Below are 24730 nucleotides of genomic sequence, written 5' to 3'. Positions count from 1 at the left end.
TCCCTTTAAAGACGATTCGATACGCATCTAGATACATGGGATACGATACAGGGATGATACGTTTTTAGTTTGGTTAGAGTATTAATTGATACGATTTGATGCAGTAACATTTGTTGCATAAACATTCAATTTCCTTTCTAAATTCAGATCTACTGCTGTTAAGCTCATGAACTGGGTGGTCTCTGAGCTAGGGCTATGCCAAATATTATATCATGGTATTTAAAAAATAAAATAAAGATGGTATTTTTAGTTTTTTAATAATTAATGTTCTACATTTGCTTTATGTATAGTGAGTGATCCAAGGGTCATAACACATATATTCTAAGTGATTTCAATGAGTCTTTCTCCATTCTCGTTGTTTTATACTGTTCAATTCAACTTCAACCAAAACAAATTTCAGCCCATTTATAATTTCTGCATTTCCTGCACTCAATTGCAGTGGTGGAAAAAGTACCCAACTGTCATACTTGAGTCGAGTAAAGATACCTTAATAAAGAATGACTCAAGTGAAAGTCACCAAGTAAAATACTAATTGAGTAAAAGTCTAAAAGTATTTGGTTTTAAATGTACTTAAGTATCAAAAGTATAATTAATTTCAAATTCCATTTATTAAGCAAGCCGGATGGCCACATTGATTTTTTAAATTATTATTATAATTTTTTTTTTTTTTTTTTTAAAGATAGCCAGGGGCATCTCTAACACTCAGACATAATTTACGAACAAAGTATTTATGTTTAGTGAGTCCTCCAGATCAGAGGCAGTAGATGACCAGGGATGTTCTCTTGTTAAGTGTGTGAATTGGACCATTTTCCTGTCCTGCTAAGCATTCAAAATGTAATTATGTAAGTACTTTTGTGTGTCGGGGAAATGTATGAAGTAAAAAGTACAGTATTTTCTCTAGGAATGTAGTGAAGTAAATGTTGTCAAACAAAAATAAAGTACAGATGCCAAGAAAATGACTTAACTAAAAATACTTTCAAGTACTACTTACGTTCTTTACACCACTGCTCAATTGAGATAATTTCCACACTGCCACGTAGAGCTGCACGATATGGGCAAATAACCTAGGACTTATTTTTAACTAAATGTTGCAATTGCGATTTGACTTGCGAATTTAGAGCACAACTGTTGGAATCATGGAAATACAATGACTATTCTAATTCCGTAGTTAAAATATAATAGTGAGCACTTTGAATACAGTGTTTGAGATGACAACGAATTAAAATGCCAGGGAGGTGTTATTGTGACAGGGTAGGAACTAAAGTGTTGATACGTGTTTCCTAGGGGACCCTATAAGCTTTGGCTACATTGCATGATTTCTCTTAGCTACTTCATGTAGCTAACATATTCTTGCTTTGCATATTCCTCTTTGATTTAGAAGATACTGTTGCACAAACATGATGCTGATTTTAGGTCCACACCATCACTGGTATTATCAGGCTGTATTAGCTAGCTACGTTTGCTCTTACTCAGTACATTTATTAGCTAGCTAGCTATTAGCATTAGTGGCTAACAATTAGTCTCACAAGATTTTATAGCAACTTTCTAAGAAAAGAAACTAGCTGTTTGCTGATGTAAGAAACACACTTTTAGTGTCATTATAGAACGCTAGTGGATTTATATTAAGAAGCAAAGTGAAAACAGCATTGTCATAAACATTGTTGCATGTGCTGCATTGACCATGCAGACTGAAGTGTCTGAAGTGAAGTGCATCCTGGTTGAGGGAACATCAAATCAAATGCACTCTTTGAGTGACAGGGGGCGTGGCTAGGTCTGTGTGGAAAGTGGCACGGAGAGAGATGACTCAAAGGAGCGAAGTGAACTATAAAGAATGACTACACACGGCGTATCACATTTAACAAAAAAAAACATTAAAATACCGGTATAGAAGCTAAAGTAAAAACCCAAACCGGTCCCTGCATCAATACTGGTATATCATAAACTACGGTATACCGCCCAGCCCTACTCTGAGACCTGTGTGTGTAAATGATGTATGTCTATGGTGTATGTACAGTCGTAGCCAAAAGTTGAGAATGACACAAATATTAATTTTCACGACGTTTGCTGCTTCAGTGTCTTTAGATATTTTTCTCAGATGTTACTATGGAATACTGAAGTATAGTTACAAGCATTTCGTAAGTGTCAAAGGCTTTTATTGACAATTATATAAAGTTGATGCAAAGAGTCAATATTTGCAGTGTTAACCCTTCTTTTTCAAGACCTCTGCAATCCTCCCTGGCATGCTGTCAATTAACTTCTAGGCCATATCCTGACTGATGGCAGCCAATTCTTGCATAATCAATGCTTGGAGTTTGTCAGCATTTGTGGGGTTTTGTTTGTCCACCTGCCTCCTTGATGATTGACCACACGTTCTCAATGGTATTAAGGTCTGGGGAGTTTCCTGGCCATGGACCCAAAATATCGATGTTTTGTTCCCTGAGCCACTTAGAGCACCTTGCCATAAGGCAAAAGTGATAACTACCATGCTGGAAAAGGCATTGATCATCACCAAACTGTTCCTGGATGGTTGGGAGAAGTTGCTCTCGGAGGATGTGTTGGTACCATTCTTTATTCATGGCTGAGTTCTTAGGCAAAATTGTGAGTGAGCCCACTCCCTTGGCTGAGAAGCAACCCCACACATGAATGGTCTCAGGATGCTTTACTGTTGGCATGACACAGGACTGATGGTAACGCTCACCTTGTCTTCTCCGGACAAGCTTTTTTCCGGATGCCCCAAACAATCGGAAAGGGTGTATTCATCAGAGAAAATGACTTTACCCCAGTCCTCAGCAGTCCAATCCCTGTACCTTTGGCAGAATATCAGTCTGTCCCTGATGTTTTTCCTGGAGAGAAGTTGCTTCTTTGCTGCCCTTCTTGACACCAGGCCATCCTCCAAAAGTCTTCGCCTCACTGTGCGTGCAGATGCACTCACACATGCCGGCTGCCATTCCTGAGTAAGCTCTGTGCTGGTAGTGCCACGATCCCACAGCTGAATCAACTTTAGTAGACGGTCCTGGCGCTTGCTGGACTTTCTTGGGTGACCTGAAGCCTTCTTCACAACAATTGAACGGCTCTCCTTGACGTTCTTGATGATCCGATAAATGGTTGATTTAGGTGCAATATTACTGGCAGCAATATCCTTGCCTGTGAAGCCCTTTTTGTGCAAAGCAATGATGACGGCAGTGATGCATGGCAAAGAGGGTCTTTGCAGTTAATTGCAATTCATCTGATCACTCTTCATAACATTCTGGAGTATATTGCCATCATACAAACTGAGGCAGCAGACTTTGTTAAAATCAATATTTGTGTCATTCTCAAAACTTTTGGCCACAACTGTAGTAGGGCTGGGTGATACATTTTAATTAATAAATTAAATTGATATGTTTTAGAGTGGTATTCCAATACCTCTATTCCAAGAATGTTTTTTTAATAATTGTTTTTAAAAATCCGCTTGTTCTCATGATTTTGGTCTCATTACCTTCGCTCCTTCCCATTTACACACACACATACACACCAAGACCCTCCCCCAGCCACTCACAACAAAGATGTATTTTGTTATTTTTTTCACAAAATTAAAATCACAGTGCAGTTATCACAAAACTACCACTAACAAGTCTCCATCTTACAGGGAAAATAAATGTTTTAATGAATACCGAACGCAACAATGCTGTAACGTTTCTAGGAGGGGAAGATTTTAATTTTATTAACCAGAGCTGTAGTGCAGAAGGGAGAGCAAGAGGCTCGAAGCAGAGCAGCAGCTCATGTGAGTGACACTGGAAGTAGGGAGGGGGAGAAATAGTGAACAAGTTGACTCGCGCTGGTACATTAAGTTATTGCTAGTTACACTCAGTGGACAGTTTTTATTGGTTCCACTCCTACAGAAACTATATAAAGCAGACAGATGGGCATGGAGGCATTCAGCTACTGTTCGATTGAATGTTAGAATGGGCAAAACGAGTGTGGTATGATCGTCTGTGCCAGGCGGGCTGGGTCCAGTCTCCTGAGCTTTCACGCACGACGTCTAGGGTTTACCAAGAACGGTGCGACAAACATCCAGTCAGCGGCAGTCCTGTGGGCTAAAATAGCTCGTTGACGAGAGATCGAAGGACATTGTCAAGAATCGTGCAAGCATACAAGCAAATAATGGCGCAGTACAACAGTGGTGTGCAAAACAGCATCTCAGAACATGCACAACTCGTCGAGTTGTGGCTATTTCAGCAGACGACCACACCGGGTTCCACTCCTATCGGCTAAAGACAAGACGACGTAATTCCAGTGGGCACGCGTTCACCAACACTGGACAATTGAGGAGTGGAAAAACATTGCATGGTCCGAAGGATTCCGGTTGCGTCATGCTGATGGCCGAGTCAGGAATTGGCATAAGCAGCATGAGTCCATGGCCCCATCCTGCCTGGGGTCAATGGTACAAGCTGGTGGTGTGAGGAATGTTATCCTGGCACACATTAGGTCCCTTGATACAAAATTGAGCAACGTTTGAACGTTTCCAACCCCTTGTAGAATCCTTGCCCCAAATAATTCAGGCTGTTTGGGATGCAAAGGGGCGTCTGACCTGGAACCATGGGTGTACCTAATGAACTGACCACTGGGTATTTATCTCAATACATTATACCTGTCTTGACTACATCAATCCAAGAGAAGCTAGTTAAGATGGCTAGCTAACATTAGCAGGCTAATTGAGACTACATAACTTGAACTGTGCGCTTTCTCCTCTTCCGAATCCTACAGTAAATAACCACTCCATTCATATTTTTAAGTTGCAGCCTACCTGTAAGCTCTTGGTGTTGTAAGCCTGGAGACAGTTGAGACATAGATTGCCTTTGAACGGGGTATGGTAGTAAACGCCAGGTGCAATGGTTTGAGTGTGTCAAGAACTGCAACGCTGCTAGGTTTTTAACAGTTTAACAACAGTTTCCCGTTTGTATCAAGAATGCTCCGCCACCCAAAGGGCATCCAGCCATCTTGACACAACTATGGGAAGCATTGGATTCAACACAAGCATCCCTATGGAATTCTTTTGACACCTTGTGGAGTCCATGCCGACAAATTGAGGATGTTCTGAGGGCAAACGGGGTGGGTTTGTAACACATGGTAACACCTTATTAGGAAGGTGTTACTGTCATAAATTATACAATTATGAATTTTCCTACTTAAATTGACATACAGGGCCTTCGGAAAGTATTCAGACTGACTTTTTCACATTTTGTAATGTCACGGCCTTACTCTAACTCATCAAGCTACACACAATACCCCATAATGACAAAGCAAAAACAGAGTTTTAGAAATGTTTGCTAATTTATTAAAAATAAACTGAATATCACATTTTACGTAAGGATTCAGACCCTTTACTCAGTACTTTGTTGAAGCATCTTTTGCAAGCGATTACATCCTCCTCTTCTTGGGTATGATGCTACAAGCTTGGCACACCTGTATTTGGGAATTTCTCCCGTTCTCTGCAGATCCTCTCAACCTCTGTCAGGTTGGATGGGGTGCGTTGTTGCACAGCTATTTTCAGGTCTCCAGAGATGTTCGATAAGGTTCAAGTCCGGGCTCTGGCTGGGCCACTCAAGGAATATTCAGAGACTTGTCCCGAAGCCACTCCTGCATTGTCTTGGCTGTGTGCTTAGGGTTGTTGTCCTGTTGGAAGGTGAACCTTCGCCCCAGTCTGAGGTCCTGAGCGCTCTGGAGCAGGTTTTCATCAAGGATCTCTGTACTTTGCTCTGTTCATCTTTGCCTCAATCCTGACTAGTCTTCTAGTCCCTGCCACTGAAAAACATCCCCACAGTATGATGCTGCCAACACCATGCTTCACCGTAGGGATGGTATCAGGTTTTCTCCAGATGTGACGCTTGGCATTCAGGCCAAAGAGTTCAATATTGGTTTCATTAGACCAAAGAATCTTGTTTCTCATGATCTAGGGGTCTTTTAGGTGCCTGTTCACTCTGCTAATAAAGCCTAATATCACGTAAGCCGTTGTAGAATTTGAATGCTGAATCCTTTTTTTTTGTGCGCATGCATGTTCCTTCATGTAAGAACAGCGATCAAAGCTTTGTTGCGCCTCAACTCTGCTCTCCCCAGTCGTCTCCCTGTCACGCTAAACCAGAGAGTACACCGCCTGGCATTTGTTCTGCTCATTGATTTACAGAAACTTTCACTGCCATTGATGCACCCACACACTATTTGATATCGGCTGGTGAATGTTGTTTCAAAGTCTGGTTTAGACAACGTAGATGAGACATACCTTTTTATAGAGTTGGACCATCTATTGTACATTGGAATTAAGTTGAAATGTCAGTCCTGAGTTGAACCCTTTTTTTGTTTGCTTCATCACTCGCAATGCTCTACACTTGTCAGACTCAGTGGACACTCCCCCAACAACGAATCCTCTCAATGTAAAACTGGCAACTGTTCAGCCCGCTCTGTCTGCCCCTCTCTCTAAATGGAATGGCTCTGGAGGAGGTTGTTTGAATGTGAACTCCACCCATGCTGTTGTAAAATCTACCTGTACAGTCACCTGGCTGCAGTGGGACAGGTACTTGAGATAGATTGAGTAGGCTCTGCTAAAAAGGCAAGTCATTTGCCATAGCAGGTTCTCATCAACAGTGTTTGGGATGTATATGAGTCTCTCCCCCAACTCATACATCCGTTCTGCTAAACACTGCTCATCTCCCTGACCAATACAATAACGGCACCAGGTGAGTGGAGTTGCCTGTTACATAAGACCATGAGAGCTGTAAACGGATTGAGGGTCATATGAAATTAGTCTCTGTGTGGGTGAGGAGGGGGGGGTGATTTCTAGGACATGGGGATTGCATATTGGATTAGAATAGGGTTACAGTGAAACCAGAATACTGTGGCCTCAACCCCATGTCCCCTCTGGCTCTTGGCATCCACAACTCTTTCCCACGACTTACTTCCTCTTGTCATCCGGACCAGGCCTCCTCAGATTGGCTTTTCTCCTTCAGCTTCAACCAATTCATGGCCCTGTCCCCGTTTAGTCTCCTTGTTCTCCCTGTCACCCAGCTTCCTAGAAAATTACTTTTCTTTCTCTCTGCCTCAAAGGAAAGGTTGGAGGTGTTTGAGGCGGTTTGCCTATTATTTAAGACTCTTGCCTTTTCCCACTCCTGCCACCGCACTCAGGAAGTCAAATGAAGGGCTTTAGTTAACCCCTCACACTCCAATTCCAGAGTAACAAGAGTAACTACATACCAGTAAGGCAGAATATGTGGATGTTTGTGAGGTGAATAAGGAAAGGAGTTGATGCATGACATGAATTGATGTCGCTAAGTAGCATCAGTATTATATCCTGGCCCCGAGTCCTTAGAGCTGCCAAAGAGGAATCTTAAGTCTTTTTAAGAGTAAGGGCTTAAACAGAGTTCTGCAGTGTGTGTACATCGGTGACCGTTATCTCGTGAATATCCCACCTTTTGGCTTTATCTAAGCAGAGCGCACAGCGTGCCATGTACGGTCCTTCCGCCTAACCCCCCCCCCCCCCCGAAGAGTGAGACAGAGCTGACAGGCTGGGCTGGAGCTGCTGTCTCCACCTTTCTGGAGCCCAGTGACATTGGAAGTCTACCGGCAAGATTATACCCATCTACTTACCTTCCACTTGCTTACATACTGTACATTTGAATTAATTTGTTTACTTGTCAAAGACCACGCACAGTTTTGTTTGCAGTATACACTGAACTGTTTAGTCGATCTCTTACACACTGATTTGCTGCTCATCTGGAAACAGTCAAGCCAATCAGTGCTGTCAAATCTCAAACGCTGCACCTGCCTTCCTTTAGACTGCATCAATGATCCGGTATCTCCCCACTGTTAGACCATAATTAACACGTTTTCCATGACTCAGTGGTTTTTATGTAAGTTGCTCAAAATAGTCTGTCCCCAAGTTTTTGTCCCCCAAAAATGTCTGTCAGCAAAGGAATTGGTGTCCTTTTGGGGTCATACCAGACTGCAACCATGGGGTCAGTGGTCTTTCTCTTCCTCAGATTGTGGAAGGGGGGGGGGGGGGTTATGGAGATGGGTTGGCGACAGCATGCTACCGACCCCTCAGGTACTAAAAACACACAGTGATGTTAACGTAGGTGGAGAGAATGACCTGAACATGAGCTTTGGCGCGTGCCAGAAACCTTAGCGTGCCTTCACCACCTCCTCAGCTGTGGCTTTCACTTTAACCGCCTGCCTTCAACCCCCCCCCCCCCCCCCCCAAGTGGGAGAGTGCAACCATGCATTCACCCGGGACAGACGTGAGGAGGAAAGGGAGCGGGAGCCTGGGCTAAGCAGCTGTCAAGACTAGGTTTAGCTTAGTGTTGCTACTTACAGTGTCATTCTCAGGCACTCTGCAAAAGGTTGCTTTCTAGATATATTCCCTCCTTCTCCTCCCTCGTTTTTCTATTCACCCACAGTTGGCTATGAGTAACAGGGATTCTGTGTTGTAAAACGTTGGAACAGCAGCAGTAATTCGTCTTTCCACCTCTCCTTCCAATACATTTTTTCTTTGTTATATGTGTGTGAGTTGGACCACCGCAGGCTCTGGCTTTGTGGTCTTGTTGCCTTCTACAACATCCCACCACCATGGCAGTGCTGGCAAGGTAGTCCAAGGGGCATAGACAGGATGTAACGTTTACAAAGGGCACGATTTGATCAGATAATTCATTAGCGAACTTTCCTTGCAATTTTCTTTCATGTGTTTAGGCTTTTGTCCTCAAGCGATCTGTTTAACTCTACCCAATCAGTCTTTCCCTCTTCTCATTCTCATCTGGCTCTCTTCATCCTCCCTTTTCTCTTTTTTCTTTCTTCATTACACAACCGACACTAAGGGGCTGTCTGATTTTATTAGGTCATGGATGTAAGTTAACACAGCATGCTGTGTATTTGTAGGCGGTAATAGGCTACACGTGGAGTCGGCAACCTGTCTCATGTGAAATGGCAATTTATCTTACCATTTCTACCGATCTGCATGCCAGTTATCAATCAAGTTTATTTTATATAGCCCTTCGTACATCAGCTAATATCTCAAAGTGCTGTACAGAAACCCAGCCTAAAACCCCAAACAGCTAGTAATGCAGGTGTAGAAGCACGGTGGCTAGGAAAAACTCCCTAGAAAGGCCAAAACCTAGGAAGAAACCTAGAGAAGAACCAGGCTATGAGGGGTGGCCAGTCCTCTTCTGGCTGTGCCGGGTGGAGATTATAACAGAACTATGCCAAGATGTTCAAAAATGTTCATAAGTGACAAGCATGGTCAAATAATAATCATGAATAATTTTCAGTTGGCTTTTCATAGCCGATCATTAAGAGTTGAAAAACAACAGGTCTGGGACAGGTGGCGGTTCCATAACCGCAGGCAGAACAGTTGAAACTGGAATAGCAGCAAGGCCAGGCGGACTGGGGACAGCAAGGAGTCACCACGCCCGGTAGTCCCGACGTATGGTCCTAGGGCTCAGGTCCTCCGCGAGAAAGAGAGAAGGAGAAAATTAGAGAGAGCCAAGATTTTCAAAATGTTCATAAATGACAAGCATGGTCAAATAATAATCAGGAATAAATCTCATTTGGCTTTTCATAGCCGATCATTAAGAGTTGAAAACAGCAGGTCTGGGACAGGTAGGGGTTCCGTAACCGCAGGCAGAACAGTTGAAACTGGAATAGCAGCAAGGCCAGGCGGACTGGGGACAGCAAGCAGTCATCATGCCCGGTAGTCCTGACGTATGGTCCTAAGGCTCAGGTTCTCAGAGGGAGAGAAAGAAAGAGAGAACGAGAGAATTGGAGAGAGCATACTTAAATTCACACAGGACACTGGATAAGACAGGAGAAGTACTCCAGGTATAACCAACTGACCCTAGCCCCCCGACACATAAACTACTGCAGCATAAATACTGGAGGCTGAGACACGAGTGGTCAGGAGACACTGTGGCCCCGTCCGAAGATACCCCCGGACAGGGCCAAACAGGAAGGATATAACCCCACCCACTTTGCCAAAGCACAGCCCCCGCACCACTAGAGGGATATCTTCAACCACAAACTTACCATCCTGAGACAAGGCCGAGTATAGCCAACAAAAATCTCCACCACAGCACAAACCAAGGGGGGGCGCCAACCCAGACAGGAAGATCACGTCAGTAACTCAACCCACTCAAGTGACGCACCCCTCCTAGGGACGGCATGAAAGAGCACCAGTAAGCCAGTGACTCAGCCCCTGTAATAGGGTTAGAGGCAGAGAATCCCAGTGGAGAGAGGGGAACCGGCCAGGCAGAGACAGCAAGGGCGGTTCGTTGCTCCAGAGCCTTTCCGTTCACCTTCACACTCCTGGGCCAGACTACACTCAATCATATGACCTACTGAAGAGATAAGTCTTCAGTAAATACTTAAAGGTTGAGACCGAGTCTGCGTCTCTCACATGGGTAGGCAGACTGTTCCATAAAAATGGAGATCTATAGGAGAAAGCCCTGCGTCCCGCTGTTTGCTTAGAAATTCTAGGGACAATTAGGAGGCCTGCGTCTTGTGACCGTAGCGTACGTATTGGTATGTACGGCAGGACCAACTCGGAAAGATAGGTAGGAGCAAGCCCATGTAACGCTTTATAGGTTAACAGTAAAACCTTGAAATCAGCCCTTGCCTTAACAGGAAGCCAGTGTAGGGAAGCTAGCACTGGAGTAATATGATCAAATTTCTTGGTTCTAGTCAGGATTCTAGCAGCCGTATTTAGCACTAACTGAAGTTTATTTAGTGCTTTATCCGGGTAGCCGGAAAGTAGAGCATTGCAGTAGTCTAACCAAGAAGTAACAAATGCATGGATTAATTTTTCTGCATCATTTTTGGACAGAAAATTTCTGATTTTTGCAATGTTACGTAGATGGAAAAAATCTGTCCTTGAAACAGTATTGATATGTTCGTCAAAAGAGAGATCAGGGTCAAGAGTAACGCCGAGGTCCTTCACAGTTTTATTTGAGACGACTTTACAACCATCAAGATGAATTGTCAGATTTAACAGAAGATCTCTTTGTTTCTTGGGACCTAGAACAAGCATCTCTGTTTTGTCCGAGTTTAAAAGTAGAACGTTTTCAGCCATCTACTTCCTTATGTCTAAAACACAGGCTTCTAGCGAGGGCAATTTTGGGGCTTCACCATGTTTCATTGAAATGTACAGCTGTGTGTCATCCGCATAGCAGTGAAAGTTAACATTATGTTTTCGAATAACATCCCCAAGAGGTAAAATATATAGGGAAAACAATAGTGGTCCTAAAACGGAACCTTGAGGAACACCGAAATGTACAGTTGATTTGTCAGAGGACAAACCATTCACAGAGACAAACTGATATCTTTCCGACAGGTAAGATCTAAACCAGGCCAGAACTGGTCTGTGTAGACCAATTTGGGTTTCCAGGTTCTCCAAAAGAATGTGGTGATTGATGGTGTCAAAGGCAGCACTAAGGTCTAGTAGCACGAGGACAGATGCAGAGCCTCGGTCTGACGCCATTAAAAGGTCATTTACCACCTTTTTTTTACCACCAACAGTTTTTTCAAAAATTTTTGAGAGGAATGGGAGATTCGATATAGGCCGATTAGTTTTTTATAATTTCCGGGTCAAGGTTTGGCTTTTTCAAGAGAGGCTTTATCACTGCCACTTTTAATGAGTTTGGTACACATCCGGTGGATAGAGAGCTGTTTATTATGTTCAACATAGGAGGGCCAAGCACAGGAAGCAGCTCTGTCAGTAGTTTAGTAGGAATAGGATCCAGTATGCAGCTTGAAGGTTTAGAGGCCATGATCATTTTCATCATTGTGTCAAGAGATATAGTACTAAAACACTTAAGTGGCTCTCCCGATCCCAGGCCCTGGCAGAGCTGTGCAGATCCAGGACAGCTAAGCCCTGGAGGAATACGCAGATTCAAAGAGGAGTCCGTAATTTGCTTTCTAATGGTCATGATCTTTTCCTCAAAGAAGTTCATGAATTTATTACTGCTGAAGTGAAAGCCATCCTCTCTTGGGGAATGCTGCTTTTTAGTTAGCTTTGCAACAGTATCAAAAAGAAATTTTGTATTGTTCTTATTTTCCTCAATTAAGTTGGAAAAGTAGGATGATCGAGCAGCAGTGAGGGCTCTTCGGTACTGTCTTTCCAAGCTAGTCGGAAGACTTCCAGTTTGGTGTGGCACCATTTCCGTTCCAATTTCCTGTAAGCTTGCTTCAAAGCTCGGGTATTTTCTGTATACCAGGGAGCTAGTTTCTTATGACAAATGTTTTTCGTTTTTAGGGGTGCAACTGCATCTAGGGTATTGCGCAAGGTTAAATTGAGTTCCTCAGTTAAGTGGTTAACTGATTTTTGTCCTCTGACGTCCTTGGGTAGGAAGATGTAGTCTGGAAGGGCATCAAGGAATTTTTGTGTTGTCTGAGAATTTATAGCACGACTTTTGATGCTCCTTGGTTGGGGTCTGAGCAGATTATTTGTTGCGATTGCAAACGTAATAAAATGGTGGTCCGATAGTCCAGGATTATGTGGAAAAACATTAAGATCTACAACATTTATTCCATGGGACAAAACTAGGTCCAGAGTATGACAATGCCAGTGAATAGGTCCAGAGATATGTTGGGCAAAACCCACTGAGTCGATGATGGCTCCGAAAGACTTTTGGAGTGGGTCTGTGGACTTCTCCATATGAATATTAAAATCACCAAAAATTAGAATATGATCTGCTATGACTACAAGGTCTGATAGGAATTCAGGGAACTCAGAGAGGAACGCTGTATATGGCCCAGGAGGCCTGTAAACAGTAGCTATAAAAAGTGATTGAGTAGGCTGCATAGATTTCATGACTAGAAGCTCAAAAGACGAAAACGTCATTTTTGTTTTTGTAAATTGAAATTTGCTATCGTAAATGTTAGCAACACCTCCGCCTTTGCGGGATGCACGGGGGATATGGTCACTAGTGTAACCAGGAGGTGAGGCCTCATTTAACACAGTAAATTCATCAGGCTTAAGCCATGTTTCAGTCAGGCCAATCACATCAAGATTATGATCAGTGATTAGTTCATTGACTATGACTGCCTTTGAAGTGAGGGATCTAACATTAAGTAACCCTATTTTGAGATGTGAGGTATCACGATCTCTTTCAATAATGGCAGGGATGGAGGAGGTCTTTATCCTAATAAGATTGTTAAGGCGAACACCGCCATGTTTAGTTTTGCCCAACCTAGGTCGAGGCACAGACTCAGTCTCAATGGGTATGGCTGAGCTGACTACACTGACTCTGTGTGCTATTGGCAGACTCCACTAAGCTGGCAGGTTGGCTAACAGCCTGCTGCCTGGCCTGCACCCTATTTCATTGTGGGGCTAGAGGAGTTAGAGCCCTATCTATGTTGGTAGATAAGATGAGAGCACCCCTCCAGCTAGGATGGAGTCCGTCACTCCTCAGCAGGTCAGGCTTGGTCCTGTTTGTGGGTGAGTCCCAGAAAGAGGGCCAATTATCTACAAATTCTATCTTTTGGGAGGGGCAGAAAACAGTTTTCAACCAGCGATTGAGTGCTGAGACTCTGCTGTAGAGCTCGTCACTCCCCCTAACTGGGAGGGGGCCGGAGACAATTACTCGATGCCGACACATCTTTCTAGCTGATTTACACGCTGAAGCTATGTTGCACTTGGTGACCTCTGACTGTTTCATCCTAACATCGTTGGTGCCGACGTGGATAACAATATCTCTATACTCTCTACACTCGCCAGATTTAGCTTTAGCCAGCACCATCTTTAGATTAGCCTTAACGTCGGTAGCCCTGCCCCCTGGTAAACAGTGTATAATCGCTGGGGGATTCGTTTTAAGTCTAATACTGTGGGTAATGGAGTCGCCAATGACTAGGGTTTTCAATTTGTCAGAGCTAATGGTTGGAGCCTTCGGCGTCTCAGACCCCGTAGCGGGAGGAGTAGAGACAAGAGAAGACTCAGACTCCGACTCGCTACATAATGGGGAGAACCGGTTGAAAGTTTCTGTCGGCTGAATGAGCGACACCAGTTGAGCATTCCTACAGCATTTCCCTCCAGAAGCCGTGAGAAAGTTGTCCGGCTGCGGGGACTGTGCGGGGGGTTTATACTAACGTTACTATCTGTACTTACTGGTGGCACAGACACTGTTTCTTCCTTTCCTACACTGATATTACCCTTGCCTAACGATTGCGTCTGAAGCTGGGCTTATAGCACAGCTATCCTCGCCGTAAGGCGATCGTTCTCCTGTATATTATGAGTACAGCGACTGCAATTAGAAGACATCATGTTAATGTTACTACTTAGCTTCGGCTGTTGAAGGTGCTGACGAACCATGTCCAGATAAAGCGTCCGGAGTGAAAAAGTTGAATGAGGGGAAAAAAGTTGCGATGGAAAAACTAAAAATGTAAACGGTAATTAAAAAGAAAAAAAAAGAAAAGGTAACGTTGTCAGCTAGCAAAGTAAAGTTGGCAGCAAAACGCACAGCAACAATTCATTTGCACATTTTCGTGAAACAGTTTCATTTAATTTATAATAACGTCTTTATATCTCAATCGTTGTCATGTGGTTAATTACAATTCTATCCAAATCTAAATGAAAATGATACTTTTTAGGTTTGTATCTTCTCTTGCCAAGTATGTAAAAATAGCCTACATAAAGCCAACAAATAAAAACATTGCAGCCTGCAGGTAGATAATATCCAATAAATCACATTGGCTACACATGGCCTGTCTGCATCGAATTTGAAACATTGTATCAACTATTAACTTAGGTCAGGCCTGAAGCTTGCACTAGTGAACTTGCAGCATTGTATAAAATATTCTGGGCCCTCACTTTCCCTCACCAGTGAGCTCAGGACAGACACAGCTGTAGGCTATTTGCGCACGGGATAAGAAGCTTGGGCAGAAGCTCACTGGCGCTTATTACCGGCACCTCAAATGTTCTACTGCTTGAGCTCCTGTTCCTCTTATAGAATATTAGCTCAGAAGTATTGTGGAGCTCCTGCACCTACATACAAACATTACCAGCACCCAAAATGAGTACCGTCACCTACTTCAGTCCAAGTCAAGCCCTGATAAGAAGGAATCAGGTAGGCCTATTTTATGATGTTTCCACTGGGTCAGAGCATGACATTTTTCCATTTCACGCTGAGTGGTTATCGAAAGGGAGAGAGCTGGAAAGTTTTCAGATACATTGATGAACTATTGTAATTCTCAATGGATTTAAAAACAGACTTTGTTTGCTTGCTGTTCGAGGTGAAGAAAAAATTACTTTGAGAAGCTCCACAGGTCATTAGTGGTGGTGCATTTAGCCAATCAGAAATATTTCACATTTCTATGCCTACATTTCTGCACAGGCCAGGTAGGCTATAGGCCTACTTCTATGCGTGCGGGTCTTTACTCACTATTAACAGGAGCAAAGTAACAAAAGTTGAAGATAAGAAATGGTAAGTGTACTACTGGTGATATATGTAATGAGGAATTGATATACACTAAGAATCAAACGCAAATAATTCACACAATGAAGTTATGAAACAAGGAATGTGCTCAAATTGTTGGGAGAGAGTGCATATTCTACAGGTAGAAGTACAATTCGCATCTGGGCGCATGGTCAATCTGACTTCTCCAATGGCCATGTAGCATTTACAGTGATATGGCCTCAGCAGAAGTCAGGGCATTCATACTTCGTGCGCATCGCAGTGCTGAGTTGTTGTCAAGGAAGTGAGCTTGTGTTTTATACAGGATGTACTGCCCCCACCTACCATCAACAAATCAAAAATGCTGAGCTATACAGAGCCCTCCACGCTGTTCAATTTGGGAGGCGCTTGGTGATGCATTAGCATTTGGACTCTGCATGCCTCTGGAGGCTCCGCAATTTCATCACAACCTCCATATGGCGCCTCCAACCACATGTTCAGATCAAGCATAAATTGGCTTTTAGTCTAGGGCGCCGCAATGGATTAGTTCACTGAGGTGTGCATGCATACATATCGTACCAGTCAAAAGTTTGGACACCTTCTCATTCCAGGGCTTTTCTTTATTTTGACTATTTTCTACATTGTAGAATAATAGTGAAGGCATCAAAACTATGAAATAACACATTGAATCATGTATTAAACTAATCAAAATATTTTATAGATTATTCGAAGCAGCCACTCTTTGCCTTGATGACAGCTTTGCACACTCTTGGCATTCTCTCAACCAGCTTCACCTGAAATGCTTTTCCAACAGTCTTGAAGGAGTTGCCACACATGCTGAGCACTTGTTGGCTCCTTTTCCTTCACTCTGCAGTCCAACTCATCCCAAACCATCTTAATTGGGTTGAGGTCGGGTGATTGTGGAGGCCAGGACATTTGATGCAGCACTCCATCACTCTCCTTCTTGGTCAAATAGCCCTCACACAGCCTGGAGGTGTGTTTTGGGTCATTGTCCTGTTGGATAAACAAACAGTCCCACTAAGCGCAAACTAGATGGGGATGGCATATGGAGGGAGGGAGGGAAACGAATGCTATGGTAGCCGTGCTGGTTAAGTGTGCCTTGAATTCTAAATAAATCAGTGTCACCAGCAAAGCAAAGCACCCCCACACCCCTCTGTGTCACAAAGACACAGAGTTTGGAACCAAACATCTCAAATTTGGACTCCAGACCAAAGGACAGATTTCCATCGGTCTAATGTTCATTGCTCGTGTTTCTTGGCCCAAGCAAGTCTTATTATTGGTGTCCTTTTAGTAGTGGTTTCTTTGCAGCAATTCGACAATGAAAGCCTGATTTCACACAGTCTGCTCTGAACAGTTGATGTGTTTGTTACTTGAACTCTGAAGCCTTTCTTTGGGCTGCTATCTGAGGTGCTGTTAATTTGAGGTAACTTATCCTCTGCAGCAGAGGTAACTCTGGGTCTTCCTTTCTTGTGGCTGTCCTCATGAGAGCCAAAGCGCTTATGGTTTTTGCGACTGCACTTGAAGAAATGTTCAACGTTCTTAAAAAGTTCTGTATTGAATGACCTTCATGTCTTGAAGTAATGATGGACTGTCGTTTCTCTTTGCTTATTTGAGCTGTTTTTGCCATAATATGGACCCGGTCTTTTACCAAAAAGGGCTATCTTCTGTATACCACCCGTATCTTGTCACAACAACTAATTGGCTCAAACGCATTAAGAAGGAAAGAAATTCCACAAAATAACTTTTAACCTCTCCCACATTACACTGAAAGGCAGCGCGCGAAATTCAAAAAATATTTTTTGAGAAATATTTAACTTTCACACATTAACAAGTCCAATACAGCAAATGAAAGATAAACATCTTGTGAATCCAGTCAACATGTCCGATTTTTAAAGTGTTTTACAGCGAAAACACCATGTGTATTTATGTTAGCTCACCACCAAATACAAAAAAGCACAGACATTTCTTTCACAGCACAGGTAGCTTGCACAAAACCAACCAAACTAACCAAGAAACAACTTCATCAGATGACAGTCTTATAACATGTTATACAATAAATCTATGTTTTGTTCGAAAAATGTGCATATGAGGTATAAATCATAGTTTTACATTGCAGCTACCATCACAGCTACCATCACAAATAGCACCGAAGCAGCCAGAGTAATTACAGACACCAACGTGATATACCTAAATACTCATCATAAAACATTTATGAAAAATACATGGTGTACAGCAAATGAAAGACAAACATCTTGTGAATCCAGACAATATTTCTGATTTAAGTGTTTTACAGCGAAAACACAATATAGTATTATATTAGCTTACCACAATAGCCAAAAACACAACCCATTTATCAGCAGCAAAAGTTAGCGATCGCAAAAAAACAGCAAAAGATATATAATTTTTCACTAACCTTAAAGCTTTATCAGGTGACAGTCCTATAACATCAGGTTATACAATACACTTATGTTTTGTTAGAAAATGTGCATATTTAGAGCTGAAGTCCGTGGTTATACATTGTGAAAACGTAGCAACTATTTTCCATAATCTCCGGATATTTTTCTGACGCTCACCTATTCTGACCAAATAACTAATCATAAACTTTACTAAAAAATACATGTTGTACAGCAAATGATAGATACACTAGTTCTTAATGCAATCGCCGTGTTAGAATTCTAAAAATAACTTTAATACGACATACAGCTTACGTTATAGCGAGACAGCGCCCAAAATAAGAGCGGAATATACGTCTAAACATTTGACAGAAATACGAAATAACATCATAAATGGGTCCTACTTTTGCTGAGCTTCCATCAGAATCTTGTACAAGGGTTCCTTTTGTCCAGAATAATCGTTTGGATTTAGAATGTCCTCTTCGTCTGTTGAATTAGCAATCAAAACTAGCCAAGTGGTGCGAAGCTGTCCATCGTCACCAAACGCAGAGAACGGAACACGCCAAAACTCCCGAAAAAATGTCAATAATCTGATAAAACTATATTGAAAAAACATAATTTACGATGATCACATTTATCAAATAAAATCAAAGCCGGAGATATTAGACGTCTATAACGAAAGCTTTTCAGAAGCAAATACTGATGTCCTTCCCGCGCCTTCCTGAACAAAGGAAATTGGGGTCATGTCATTCCAAGACCTCTCTTTTGACCATAGATATAGCTAGACACCCCATTTCACCGCTCACTGTCTATTGACATCTAGTGGAACGCGTATGAAGTGCATGTATACTAATAGATTTCAAGCAAATTAATAGGGAGGCCCTGGAACAGAGCCTCGATTTCAGATTTTTCACTTTCTGACAGGAAGTTTGCTGCAAAATGAGTTCTGTTTTACTCACAGATATAATTCAAACGGTTTTAGAAACTTGAGTGTTTTCTATCCAATAGTAATAATAATATGCATATTGTACGAGCAAGAATAGAGTACGAGGCCGTTTAAATTGGGCAGTATTTTTTCCCAAAGTGAAAATAGCGCCCTCTATCCTCAACAGGTTAACAAAGCACACCTGTTAATTGAAATGCATTCCAGGTGACTACCTCATGAAGCTGGTTGAGAGAATGCCAATAGTGTGCAAAGCTGTCGTCAAGGCAAAGCGTGGCTACTTTGAAGATCCTCAAATATAAAATATTTTTATTAACACTTTTTTTGGTTACTAGATTGCATATGTGTTTATTTCATAGTTTTGATGTCTTCAATACTCTACAATGTAGAAAATAGTTCTAAAAAATAAAGAAAAACCCTTGAATGAGTTGGTGTCCCAACTTGACTGTTACTGCTCGACTAAAACAATCTGTCGACCAACAGCCTAACAACCAAACAATGACCAGTCGACTAATTTGGGTCAGCCCTAGACTAATGGCACGAATAGGGCTGTGTCTTTCCTCAAGAACTGTTTTATCTATGGAGTTATTCATAAATGCCCTTCATTTCTTTCATTGAGCTTTGGTTTTTGGATTCACCATTGATAGCAACGATCCTGTCAAAGACATGGATTCTAGCTGTTTGGGGTTTTAGGCTGGGTTTCTGTACAGCACTTCGAGATATTATCTGATGTACGAAGGGCTATATAAAATAAAATTGATTGATTGATTGATGCTGTTAGGCTACTTGATGATCAACTTGTCGAATGAAGACCTATTCTTACAAGTGCTCTGCTCTCATTGTCTTCAAAAGTAGGTTACCCTTCTCCATGACCCTCTTGTGTATTGGGAACGTGGTTCACTATTAGCTAGTTTTGTTTAGGGGCACTGACTGACTTTTCATAAATTAGTCCACAAAATCTTTTGTCATTGTATTTTTTCTTTTGATCTACCCTCATCTCGCTCCCTCCTTTCTCTCCTACCAATTCATCCTTCAATCTCCCGTCGATTTATCTGCACTGAACAAAAATATAAATGCAACATGTAAAGTGTTTGTTTCCTGAGCTGAAATAAGATCCCAGAAATGTTCCGTACGCACAAGTTATTTCTATCAAATTTTGTGCACATATTTGTTTGCAGCCCTGTTAGTGAGCATTTCCCCCTTGCCAAGACAATTATCCACCTGACAGGTGTGGCATATCAAGAAGCTGATTGAATGCATGATCATTACACAGTTACACTTTGTGCTGGGGACAAAAGGCCACTAAAATGTGCAGTTGTCACACAACACAATGCCACAGATGTCTCAAGTTGAGCATGCAATTGGCATGCTGACTGCAGGAATGTCCACCAGAGCTGTTGCTAGAGGATTTAATGTTAATTTTTCTACCAATTAGCTACCTCCAATGTTGTTTTAGAGCAGCGTTTCCCAAACTTGCTCCTGGGGACCCCAAGGGTGCACGTAGTTTTTTTTGTGCTAGCACTACACAGCTGTTTCAAATCAGGTTTTCCACGGGCCACAATCAACAGCCTGGTCAACTCCGTGAAGGAGATGTCGCACTGCATGAGGCAAATGGTGGTCACACCAGATACTGACTGGTTGTCTGATCCACACCCCTACCTCCTTTTAAAGGGATCTTTGACCAATAGATGCATATCTGTATTCCCAGACATGTCAAATATATAGATTAGGGTCTAATTACTTTTTCAATTGAATGATTTCCTTATGAACTGTAACGTTGTAAAATCTTTGAAGTTGCTGCATGTTGTGTATTTTTGGTCAGTATAGTTTGAAGCCTGGCGGGTGGTAATGAAGTTTTGACAGCCACCTAGGATGAAGATGATAGCGCTCCAATCAAAACTTTACAGCTGAAGTTGGCACATTTAAGGCTGGGGTTTTATCAGAATGTTTATAGGGATAAAGCTAGAAATAGGTAGTGGCTCTTCCAGTGTTTTATGTACTCCCTAGCCTCTTGTCCCTGTGGTGGCGCTAGGATGATTATTGCAGAGCATAGTGAGTTTCTTGTGTTTAGAGACAGTGCCTGCTAGGTGGCATCCCCTGTTCCATGAGGGCCATAGCAGAGACTCTTGCCCAGCAGTGTTCACATCTAAACCCCTACTACTGCACTGTAGAACTGATCAAAATAGTTTTCCCATTTTTGGATATGCCTTTTGCAGGTCTCATGCAATTTGCCTGTCTCTCTTCTCCCCCCACCCTCCTAGCACTAAGGAGGGCCAAGGGTCTGTTTACATGTCTGTCAACTCTGTCCTCTGGAGAAGGAATTTGTCAGGGGCTCTTGTTCGTACAGTAGGCCTTCTTTTTTGTTGTCTGTCTATATAAAGTAGTTTATATACTGTAAAATTACAGCAAAAGAACAAGCCCTTTTTAAATTCTGCTTTCTTAATCAACCACCCTGCCTGAAGCAATTTATCAATATAATTTGGAATTCCTGTGTGTTGTTCTTTCAGGCCGACAGTTGGATACGGTGATACCCTCCTCTCAGCCATAGCTAATAAATGTGAAGAGCCTTTAATGAGCTCTTGTGACTGTCCCATTCAGTGGTGTGAAGAGTATTTTGGAATTTAAGTTTTACTTTTGTTTTACTGGCAATTACCGAAGCCCTGTGAATGGAAAGAATGACCTACCTTTTATTTTTGTTCCGGGCACTAGTTCAGTGGAACATTAATATTGTTTTACATATCATTTTCTCTCTGCTGTTATCCAGCAAATGTTTTATTTGTCACTAGCCTACATTCTGCACATTTGAGTGAGCCAGTGGGTGTGTGTGTGTGTCTGGAGAGTTGGGCATGCCCTGTGAACATTAGTTTTGACCCTCTTGCTCATGAAGGAACTAATTGAGTTTGATAAAGCTTTTTTGTCTTCAGAGGTTTGGACAGCATATTTCACCAACATTTTGAACATCTCGTGACTCAATTATGCCTTCAAAATGTCAAATTGCCCCATCCTCATTCACCGTATGCCTAATTTGTTTAGATGTTTTGTGCTTAATCTGTGAACTACAGGTTAGAATGTAATCCATTTACTGATGTTATCCTCCTTCAGTATAATCCACTCAACTCAGATCTGCTCTAGTTGTACTTAAAGGAAATGTTCAACCATGTTGAATGTTATATTGTTTTTGTGCGTCTGTGTGATCTATCGATTCCCTGGGTCATTTCATGGTTTAATGTGTATCTGAGTTATTGGCGTTCAAGCAGGCAGAAAGCCGGCCAGTATGACGTAGCACTGTGATAAAGTCGCTGTCACTACACAAAGTTGAATAGGAATACGACTTTTAGATGGCAAAACGTCTGTCATACATCTCAGATTTCAATACAGGCAGGATGTCATAACTTGGAAGGGTGTCTTCTCTCGAATGAGCCATTGATCATATTTTTGCGATATTCCTAACCTCGTTAAATTAAATGCCAAATTTCTCGGAGGGTCGAGCACATTTTTCCTATTTGTCTGCCTCGTTGTTCCTGGGTGCATTGTAGTTGCCAGAGATATTATAGAAAGGAGATAGGAATCCAATGAGTGAAGAAACGTACAACTCCCCACCCAGCAGACTGTCGACCAATCGTGTTCACGTTGTCATTCTGCGTCACGCGGTTGCTATGCCACTCTGAGGCAATCCCTTCTCAAAGTCAGTGTAAATGTCGAGAAACGTGCCTGTTTTCCTAGAAAGTGCGTAATTTTCTCACACCTTGGAAAAGAGTTGCAATGTTGTACTACTCGTTGACGCTCAAAATGCACTGTGCGGACCATTTCTTTTGACTAGCATGGGCAACGTTTCCCGTTTCCCATTTCCTCAAAAGTATATCTGCTGTGGCGAATGTCAGACATCACTCTTTGGGGCAAATCGATCTGCAGGTTGAACATGGTGAGATTGTAGACTCCTAAATTGATAGTGCAGTTTGTTTTGGTGATTTTATATCTATCTACTTTACATTCTGATATTGTCTTGGGTATTATTGTGTGTTGCTTCGTTTGCTTGCTAGTCCATAGAGAGAGCATTGCATTGTGTATTTTGTAGTTGCAACAGATGTCACAACAATTTTCCATGTTACTACCAACTTTATTATAACGTGAAAAAAACATTTGTTCACAGAAGTTATCGTTTTCACATATTAGTGTTATTTATTTAACAATGTAAATTAAAAGACATTTGTGTTTTTGGGTGGATTTTTCCTTTAATGGTCTCTCTCCATTTTGTTTGTTTTTCTCCACAGTTGGCGACAAAGTTCCTGCAGATATTCGACTCACCTCCATCAAATCTACAACCCTGAGGGTGGACCAGTCCATTCTGACAGGTGAGATCTAGGCTTTGGCCTTGTTTCTTAACAGTCTTTATGTATTTCTCATGTTATGCATGATACAGTATGTGGACACCTGTTTGTCGAACATCTCATTCCAGAATGATGGGCATTAATATGGAATTGGTCCCCCTTTGCTGCTATAACAGCCTCCACTCTTCTGGGAATGCTTTCCACTAAATGTTGAAACATTGCTGCAGTTACTTGCTTACATTCAGCTGCAAGAGTATTAGTGAGGTCGGGCACTGATATTGGGCGTTTAAGCCTGGCTCGCAGTTGGCGTTCCAATTCATCCCAAAGGTGTTATATGGGGTTGTGGTCAGGGCTCTGTGCAGGCCAATCAAGTTCTTCCATACTGATTTCAACAAACCATTTCTTTATGGACCTCACTTTGTGCACAGGGGCATTGTCATTCTGAAACAGGAGAGGCCTTCCCCAAACTGTTGCCACAAAGTTGGAAACACAGAATTGTCTAGAATGTCATGTATGCTGTAGCGCTAAGATTTCCCTTCACTGGAACTAAGGGGCCCGAACCATGAAAAACAGCCCCAGACCATTATTCTTCCTCCACCAAACTTTACAGTTGGCACTATGCATGCCACTTCGCGGCTGAGCCGTTGTTGCTCCTAGACGTTTCCACTTCACAATAACAGCACTTTGTTGTGACGGTACCACGTTGAATGTCACAACTCTTCAGTCAGGCCATTCTACTGCCAATGTTTGTCTATGGAGATCAATTTTATACACCTGTCAACAATGGTGTGGCTGAAATACCCGAATCCACTAATTTGAAGGGGTGTCCACTAGAGGTCGACCGATTAAACGGAATTGCCGATTTAATTAGGGCCGATTTTTCAAGTTTTCATAACAATCGGAAATCAGTATTTCTGGGCGCCGATTTGATGATATTTTTTATTTTTTTTATTTTTTACATTTTTTACATTATTTTTTAAATTGTATTTTTTTATACCTTTTTATTTAACTAGGCAAGTCAGTTAAGAACACATTCTTATTTTCAAGAACGGCCTAGGAACGGTGGGTTAACTGCCTCTCAGGGGCAGAACGACAGATTTTCATCTTGTCAGATCGGGGGATCCAATCTTGCAACCTTACAGTTAACTAGTCCAACGCAATAACGACCTGCCTCTCTCTTGTTGCACTCCACAAGGAGACTGCCTGTTATGCTAATGCAGTAAGCCAAGGTAAGTTGCTAGCTAGCATTAAACTTATGTTATAAAAAACAATCAATCATAATCACTATTTAACTACACATGGTTGATGATATTACTAGATATTATCTAGCGTGTCCTGCGTTACATATAATCTGACTGAGCATACAAGTATCTAAGTATCTGACTGAGCGGTGGTAGGCAGAAGCAGGCGTGTAAACATTCATTCAAACAGCACTTTCGTGCGTTTTGCCAGCAGCTCTTCGTTGTGCGTCAAGCATTGCGCTGTTTATGACTTCAAGCCTATCAACTCCCGAGATGAGGCAGGTGTAACCGAAGTGAAATGGCTAGCTAGTTAGCGCGCGCTAATAGCGTTTCAAACATCACTCGCTCTGAGCCTTCTAGTAGTTGTTCCCCTTGCTCTGCATGGGTAATGCTGCTT

General features: G+C 42.2%; 1 protein-coding gene across 2 annotated transcripts in view; it reads left to right on the top strand.

Annotated features, from left to right (window-relative positions):
* The window catches only part of LOC129818369 (sarcoplasmic/endoplasmic reticulum calcium ATPase 2-like), a 64632-nt gene that overhangs the window by 16271 nt on the left and 23631 nt on the right, over positions 1-24730 (top strand). For both annotated transcript variants that reach the window (XR_008753936.1, XM_055874192.1), the window contains exon 6: positions 23036-23116. Coding sequence is in view for 1 of the 2 variants with exons in the window: in XM_055874192.1 (XP_055730167.1) it covers positions 23036-23116 (81 nt within the window). In the remaining variant the exon portion in view is untranslated. The remainder of the gene's footprint in view (positions 1-23035; positions 23117-24730) is intronic.

This window comes from Salvelinus fontinalis, chromosome 21, assembly GCF_029448725.1.
Source record: "Salvelinus fontinalis isolate EN_2023a chromosome 21, ASM2944872v1, whole genome shotgun sequence".
Lineage (NCBI taxonomy): Eukaryota > Metazoa > Chordata > Actinopteri > Salmoniformes > Salmonidae > Salvelinus > Salvelinus fontinalis.
The sequence above is the reverse complement of the archived record's forward strand: the minus strand, read 5'-3'. Positions and strand labels throughout refer to the sequence as shown.